The sequence below is a fragment of the Halyomorpha halys genome, unplaced genomic scaffold (assembly GCF_000696795.3).
Source record: "Halyomorpha halys isolate HHAL.00 unplaced genomic scaffold, Hhal_1.1 Scaffold1423.1, whole genome shotgun sequence".
NCBI classification, from domain to species: Eukaryota; Metazoa; Arthropoda; class Insecta; order Hemiptera; family Pentatomidae; genus Halyomorpha; species Halyomorpha halys.
In genome coordinates this window covers 191,841-200,842 of record NW_027114458.1, presented here as the reverse complement: position 1 = coordinate 200,842, position 9,002 = coordinate 191,841, and the positions used below count along the sequence as shown (strand labels likewise).

General features: G+C 31.3%; 1 protein-coding gene across 1 annotated transcript in view; it reads right to left on the bottom strand.

The window, feature by feature from the left end:
* Positions 1–9,002, bottom strand: part of LOC106689654 (mucin-3B-like) — a 63,761-nt gene that overhangs the window by 47,657 nt on the left and 7,102 nt on the right. Inside the window, exons 3-7 of the mRNA XM_067051638.1 lie at positions 8,648–8,911; positions 6,869–7,255; positions 4,437–4,580; positions 3,654–3,800; positions 2,761–2,865 (exon numbers count right to left, since the gene is read on the bottom strand). Coding sequence (XP_066907739.1) covers positions 2,761–2,865; positions 3,654–3,800; positions 4,437–4,580; positions 6,869–7,255; positions 8,648–8,911 — 1,047 coding nt within the window. The remainder of the gene's footprint in view (positions 1–2,760; positions 2,866–3,653; positions 3,801–4,436; positions 4,581–6,868; positions 7,256–8,647; positions 8,912–9,002) is intronic.

The window sequence follows — 9,002 nt, the reverse complement described above, 5'->3', positions numbered from 1 at the left end:
GATCTAGAAAGTATTTCGATAGCAGAGTCGATCTGTTCTTTTGTTTATAGTGGACTTTTTAAGTCAAGTACGTTTTCAAGATCAGTCCGAAAATTTTTCAGTTTACCTGTCCTGTAATCATTGAAGGGGGAGAGGGTCTAGGAATAGGATTAGAATGGATGTGAAGTAGAACCGGGCTATGATCTGAAGAGAGGTCATCTAAAGATTGAATTGTGGATTGTGATGTGAGTATTTGGGAAGTAACAAATATATCAAGGATATCTGGACGTTTTTTAAGGGATGTAGGCCAATAAGTAGGATTTTTAGGAGAGAGGATGGAGTTACTATTGGATGTTGTGACTCGGGAAAGAGTTCAACCACGAGTATTGGACTGCATCCCCACTGTTGATCATTGGCGTTGAAATCTCCTCCAGCAATGAATCGCGGACCAAGGGACCGGAATAAGGAGTCAAGATGGCTATAGGAAAGGGAAATACCTGGAGAACAATATAGGAGGGGGTGAGGTAAAGATTAATGAATAAGGATACAAGAACCTGCGTGGGATGTGTTGTCAGGGTGATCTGTTCTATTTGTAATGTATGTAGAAGTAAGAATGCTTTGTGAAATGGGTTTCAGTAAGTAGTGCTACGTCGATGAAATGTTCATGGAGGAATATGTCAAGTTCGTCTCGGTGGTTATGTAGTCCATTTGCATTCCATAAAAGTATATTTAAGGTGCTTTTGTTCATCTAGTTAAATTAAACGGGATTTCATTAAGGAGTCTAGTTAGGAGTGAGATAAGAGGCTTGATTGTGTCTTGAAGATCACGAAGGAAGGAGGAAAGAATAGATGTTATTTCAGGTGAATTTTGGCTGTTTTGGGAATAGAAGGTTTTATCATAGACATGAGTGTAGGTTGGTCTAGGTAGGGATTGAACTCTTCTTTGGGATTGTTGAATTGGTTCCTCGGTAACTGGAGGTTCGGGGAAAAGATTGACCGAAGAGGAAGTTTGGGATAGGGGAGGAAGTTTAGGATTTACCTTTGTAGGAATTTTCACATTTTTGGAAGGAAAGTCATTTGTAGGTGGTTTAGTCTGTGGATAGGAGCTTAGAGACTGATATAGTGAAGTCTGAGAGAGAGAATCAGAGGAATGAGGCTGAGGGTGGGATGTCAGAGGGAGAGGATGGGAAGCTTGAGGCGCCTAAACTCGACGAGTTACTTCTGCGTATTTAATAAAAGGCTGTCTTCTGGAGTTGATGAGTTTTCATAAGCGATTGTTGACCGGGGTACGATGTTCCACGTTGCTCGTTGATGGGCCAGCAAGTTCTTCTCCTAGAACCACTTTGTTTTGATTAAACTCTTTTAATGCAGAATTTGTGGTTTTTTGGCGTTGCATGTTTTTGTATATTTCGCAACCTTTGTAGTTAGCAGGATGACCTTCTTTCCCACAGAGTACGCATTTAGCTGGAGTCTCTCTTGTCTTCTGACAGGTATCAGATGGATGTGAGCCAGCACATTTAACACATCTGGCTTGATGCTGGCAGTAGGCTTTTGTGTGACCTAGATTCTGACACTTACTGCACTGCACAATTTCAGCCCTGTGTCGGGGTTCCTCAAAACGTACACAAGAGAACACCAGCCTCGAAATTTTAAAAATGTCTGCATTATCGGAAGCTGGTTCTAAGTCGATGAAAAATAGAGGAAGTCGATATTTTTCGGTGGGGTGTACCAAATTATAAATATGGCGGACATTGTGACCCAATTAATAAAATACAAAACCAAAATTACAAAACGAATATCAGCATTTAACCACTACATGCACATTTCTTATTCAAATGAAAACAAAGTTCTATGATTAAAAATATAATACCACTCTTTTTTGTTTTAATAACAATAAACTGAATTACTTATTGATTACTACTAATTGGTAAACTGGTTAGTAAGTTCCCGCTAGGGATGACACTTAATAATATATCAAACACAATGTAAATATAAATTGTAATACTATGTAAATATAAATTGTAATACTATTATTATTTTTGAATTTATAATTATTATGTATATAATATGTAAATATAGTCACCATAACAATATATAGTTTTCATTAAAGTAATTAGAAATTGGGGTGAAACAACTTCCTTTTATACTTTCTTAGGCTATAAGGCTACCAGAAAAGAGCGCGTGATCTTCGAAAGAAATGTTTCCCGATAAATTTTCATAAGTTTAAGAGCGAGAAAAGAACAGATACGATGAGAAATGGTGAAATTAAAACAAATACTGCTAACACAGACAATTTATGGGACAAGGATGAGTAGTTTGGTCTACTACTCCTTCTTGTTTCATATATTGAAGTGGTAGTATGATGAGTAACGGGGGATGCTAATAATGTATGAGATAGTAACTGGTTGGCGACGGCACAAGAACACCACGATTGGAAGAAGCAATAGGAGGAGGCCCAGACATGTAATCGGTTTCTAGGGCCATCACAAAAAAAAAAAATATTTATTATAATTTTATACCCAATATTTTTTCCTGTTTTTTTCATCTATACTATTCCTTTAACACGCTTTCGATTTCCTATCATTAATGGTGTAATTTATTTGTTACTCTCAGAACAGGGTTATAATTTTCAAAATCAAAAATAAATTTCACACAAATTTAGAGCAATAATATAAAAAATTATTTTTTCCATAAATAAATAAATTTGAGCCAATTGAAGTATAAGAAAAATAAAATTGGATTAAATTTAGTATTATTACATATTTCGCAAATAAGTACTTACTTATATACTGCAATTCCTCGTATCCCTTAATGGAATGCCTCTTGGTGGGATATTTGTAAACGGCATTATGTTTATTCTTACTCTGGGTGGAGAGGTTGTTGAACACTAGAGAAAAAATAAATAATACTTGAATAATTTTATTCTTCTTTCTTACTTATGTATAATTTTTTAAATCGTCAATAATAAAAACAGTATTTTTTACCTATTAATTTTTTTGTAGTAAACCATTAGTTTAGGCCTCTTGTTTTGTTTTGTTAATTTCAAGGAATCATATTAATTAAAAACATAATACATTAAAAATTCAAATCTAAATGACTCATTTGTATATGCAAAATAGTTTTTTTAAAATATCTTAAATATAATGTATCTGAAGAGTAATTTGGTATATAAAGGGACATCGATAGCTGAATGAGGACATGGTGTCGGATAAGAATAATGATTTAGGGTATTTTATTGGGTGACAGATTTTCCTCAGCTCACGGCACATTAAAGTGTATTGTATTAATTAACAGGGAATACTTGATCGTTGGTAAATAGTTTTAATGATTATAAACGATTATTCTAAAATATTTTATATAACTATAGTAAATCATAATAACGAATATTGCATAAAAATGATTTGACCGTTTGTGAATTAGAAGGAGATAGTCAGGGCTGCGTTAAAGAGCAATTGAATCAAAGTCTGTCGTTTGTTGAAAATTTGGCCATCAATAAGTAGCTGAAAACTATTTTATTCATACCTTGACCACAGCCCTTACCATTCTCTTTCGAAATAATAAATGTAAAGTTAAAAACAAAGTCCTAAAGTAAAAAATTGTATTCCTTACCTTCTTAATAATTATTATAGCATAAATAGGTAATAAGATCTATAGAAATAAACTATTATTGCATACCTTTGTGGGGATTTTCTAGTCTTATTTTCGGAGTTATCTTAGTTGGATAAATCTGTGTTGGAATTACTTTGGTATTTGGCTTTGTGATAGTAATTCCATTGCTGTCATTTTCAATGGTTTGGACCTGATTGAACCCCTTGCCAATGCCTGAAAAGAAATATTTCAATGTATAAATATCAACGTAAATACGTTTATTTCCCGCCTTTGCGAATATCTATAAAGCTACAAAAAGTGCCATATTTTCTGATTGTAATCTACTAAACTCATGTGAAATTTTGGTTTTCGTAATTATGTGTTCGATGTTATATAAAATGAAGTAAAAAATAATTTTGTTGTATATTGTTTAATAAAAAAACTCTTCAGAATGAAGTCATAGGATTTTCTGTAGTGTTATTCCTGTCTAAAACAATATCATTGCCTTCCAACATAAAAAAAAACATTTCATATTTAATGTTATTTGATCATCATTTTCTTGAAGTTAGGATGTTTCAGAAAGTCGAATTTTAGTCAAATCTTATTTTTATTTATTTCAACTATACGATTCCCGTATGTTTAATATTAGCTGGCCAGCAAGGAGCTTGGCTTTACTTTATTTATTTTTTCTATGAATTTATCAGCTCGAATGAACCTACACAGTTCTTTAAGAGAAAGGATTTGGAAGAACATATTTCATGAGAAAAATTATAGGTTTAATTTTTATAGGAAAAATTTCCTTTCAGCTAAAGAGTACATAGGCTGAATAGTTTTAATTGTCATGTTTCTTAAAGAAGTATTTTTACTCACAGTTTGGCTTCACTGATTTATTCTTATGGCAGGAATGTGCTGTTGGCTGGAACTTCAGAATATTTTCATTTTTTGTGACAGAATTCGGTTCTGATGATGTTTGGATATTCTTTGTTACACAACAAGGTTTTGACGTTGGACGACCTAAAAAAAATTTTTTTTTAAATGCTCCTGAAAAATCTTCACTTTAAAATTGTATTTATTTTTAATTATATAAAAAATACTTTGGATTCCTCAACGTTACTGGTTTTCGTCACATCTTCAGGATTTTTTACATTACATTACATTGTGCTTAGCTTATTATAGTTGAATAATTTGAACTACTAACACGTTATATGTTATTAAAAGTTTTAATAATCCTCTTAAATTGCACCAATCAATGAGATTATCTTGTATATTTCTTTTTATATGTATATTTTTCCAATAACACTATACTCTCTGCTAAAATTATTCATCTATGATGATATCGTCTATGGTAAAAGTTATAATTTAATTTTAATTCTATTCTAGATACTATTCCTTCGGTTTCCATAAATATTAAACTGAAAAATGCTAAGGGATTAATTAGTTTGGTTTTTTTTTGTTTTGTTTTTATGTCATGAAACACATTTTATGCGTATCATTTTTTAAGATTTTTTAAAAGATTTATAGGAAATTAGAAATTTAGATTCTTAAAAGTATTGCCATTGTTTATATTTTTAATTTATCAGTAATATTGCAGTTATTTTTTCAGGTTACAAATAGAGTCTTCGTTCAAGTAAAATTCGTGAAAAGCCAATATAAATAAAAAAATATATCTTTTTATGATGACGACTTTTTATTCATAATTGAAGAAAATAATTATAAAAAAATAACGGACAATATTTATAACCATCATAAAATGATCAATATTACAACAGAAAAAAATGAGTAAATCAAGTTACTAGATTTCTTGATAGTAAAGTAATCAAGCAAAGTAATTAAATCAAAATATTAATTAGAATTAATGGATATAAATAAATTTTAAAAACTGAAATTACATAACATTAAATTTGATTTTGACCCTCAAGTCATAACGAAAAATTAAACAGAAACAGAAAAATATTAGAGGCAATATATATAAAGTAAATTAATAATTCGCGAAAAAAAACTTCTTATTCTTGTCCTTGTTGTAGTATAATTATTTTTTTAACTATTTAATATTAGAATAATCCAGGGAAAATCTACTTAGGATCGCAAGTATTTTTAAAGTTTATTTGTAACAATTTTATTTTTTACATATAAATATACCAGACCACGCTTCGCCCTCTCCCTCTACCCAATACTGGAGACAAATCAGAGGTGGGTGTAGTACTGATGATCCTACCCTGTGAATTGTGTATGTGGTCTAAATATATATTTAAATATTTTGGTATCGTTTCGGGCTTTTTACCTTTAGTCATTTTCAAACATTATTTAATTATTTTTTCACCCCAATCACTATATTGAAATTATTTTGTTACATTAACACTATATAAAAAATATAATTTTATTTTTTAATTGAGTATATATTATTATTGTTTAAATAAATAAATTTTATCCAATTTTATTCTCAATAGAATTTTTATTTCTTTATAAGTCCGACATTTCAATTTTAGACCCCCATCAATTAAAAAACAACAACTTTATGCAGGCAGTTCTGCCCAGATCATTAATTTCAGTCTACAATTACCCTATTATTTCAATTCTTCACATTAAATTAAAAATTAACACTTTTTATCGCAGTCAACCTTCTCTATTATAATTTATCACAACATGAACACCGAATAAGAAATAATATTTTTGAATTTATATAGAGGCCTGAGTATAGTAAATTTTGCTTTTCCTTTCTCTATAATTCAACATTCCCAAATACATTTTTATAATGAAATATTAAACAACAGTAATTTTTAATACTGATTAAAAAAAAAAGCGAACACACATTATGCCAATATTATTTAGATATAAGTAGAATTATAACTGCTTTAAAAATTTAGAGCAAAGTTACATCGGGTGAAAAATTAAATAAAAAATAAATATATACAAAACATTTGGTTTAAAAATAAAAATAATTAGGAAGAAAACAAAGCAAGAAATAAGTTAATCCCTTAACAACACTCATTACTCCTTGAATTTGGATTTTAATTATAGCATTTAACTGTACGCAAAATCATTACACGTAAAAAATCGGATTAATGAGTCTAGAGTTATTACGAAAATAATAGACAAAATAATGTCAAAAGAAATGTACAAGGTAAACTTGCATTGTCATAGGTAAGGTTTTTTCCCTTGTCTAATTTATTTAATTCTCATTGCAAAAGTGATTATTAATCTAAGATATATATTTGAATAAAATTAGGACTGCTAATGAATAACAAAAATGAGATTGGATTAAACTTACTATGATAAAATTTAATACATAAGCGAGTACTTACGAAAGCACTTGGTATTCTGTTCACTGTGACAGCTTTTTATTGTTTGGGTTCCAGTCTGGCTTTCATTCTGACAGCATTTTAGTGTTGGTGTTGGAGTCTGGCTTTCATTGTGACAGCATTTTAGAGTGGGTTTTGGAGTCTGGCTTTCATTGTGACAGCATTTTAATGTTTGCGTTGCTGTCTGGCTTTGATTGGGACAGCATTTTAGTTTTGGGGTCGGAGTCTGGGTTCCATTCTGACAGCATTTTAGTTTTGGCGTCGGAGTCTGGGTTCCATTCTGACAGCATTTGAGTTTTTGGGTCGGAGTATGGCTTCCATTCTGACAGCATTTTAGTGTTGTTGTAGGAGTCGGGCTTTCATTGGTACTGCTTGGAAAAATTGAAGGAACTGAAAAAAAACAAAAAAAACACAATGATGGAACAATATAAATGAATTCAATAATTATGTATGTTGCTGAAAGAAAAAACTACAGCAATCCTCATTGGCTCCAAATTCCTCCTTAGATTTTCTTCCTAATAATCCTTAACTTTTCCTAAACAACAATACTATTCCACTTCATTAATCTGTCAAAAATATTAATAAGACAGAAAATCAGTGCTAAAAGACGAGCCATTTATGGCTTTCAACTTTTATAACGGCCAACCACATTTCAATCACACTTTTATCTCAGTAAGTTTGAGAGAGCTTTTCAATTCTACGTGTTTGACAAATATCGGGTTCTTAGGCCTTCCTAGGATGAACTTGTTGCTTCTTTTCTCCCGCTTTTGGGCATATTGGGGGATCATGACATCAGATTTAATATCATAGAATAAATAGGATACTGACTGATTTCGAGAATTTGGATGCCTAGAAAAATTTTGTCTGGGCCGACGCAATCAACAAGGTGGACATGTATGCGTAAGAGAAAAATACTGGTTAAATATTTTTGGAAAAATAGATACTTTAATGGATTTCACATGTACTGATAAAATCAGTTAGTTTTGATGGGAGTTGGATTTCCTTGTAAGGATTATAAGTTAAAATAAATTATATATTTTAACAGTTTTTGTACAACCGTTGGTCTAGCAACAGTACTTCCTTACAAAGTACTGAACCCCCGACCGTTCAAGCGTTTTAGCGGTACAGATTTTAATTTAATTTTTAACAGTTATTGCAATGAAAGGATTTATTTCTACATTTTAGAATATTTTAATTTATTTATTTTATTTTTCTTCGATTTAGTACAATAATGCGTTAATGATTTGGTACATTGCTATCTCTAATATTTCTAGCAAATTTCTGTTCTCCGCAGTTCAAGTTCCTACATTCAAATATTATTCTAAATCATCTTTTATCTACTGAGTCGGTGGTACCGGTAAAAGGTGAGGTAGAGAACCAACTAATTGCAAATAGCTCCCCGAACCATACGTTTATCCCTTATGGGTCTCTAGTGCGTTTTCTACGTATGTTTTGGTACTATACTATACTACAATTTACATTGAAGTGTAATAACAAGGTGAAAATAAGTCAACATTAGTTAATAGGTATTTCTGTAACTGCCACAGATTCAGAAGACCTGATTAATCTGGAAAGTGTATATTATAACTAAGCAATTGTAAAGTGTGTTCATATTCCGTCGTTAATGCTGGTTCAAATTTACAGCACAGAGGGGTTTTATGTTCCTATTTGACACCATTTTAGCTCTTATTCTTTCGAAGTGATCAGTATTTCATAGTGATTTGTTCATTATAAGACGTACCATAAAATTAATGGCTATCATAATAAAGTATTTTTTCTCACCTGTAGACGGATTCTCTGATGTATCTAAAGTATTCTCTGGGGTGGTGACTTCTGCTGTGCTTGTAGTTGTAGTTGTGGTGACTTCTGCTGTGCTTGTAGTTGTAGTTGTGGTGACTTCTGCTGTGCTTGTAGTTGTAGTTGTGGTGACTTTTGCACTCGTGTGCGGTATTGTCTCTGGTACCGCAGCACCAATATTAATGTTCACAGTGAACTCCTGGGAGAACCAATGTGTGCTTGGTTTACGAAATGTTGAACGGGTTTGACCTAAAATCAAATTACATTCGTGTCAATAAATACCGATGTAGCTTTGTACCTAAATATAATATATCTCGACGTTACTTAAGTTTTTATATAT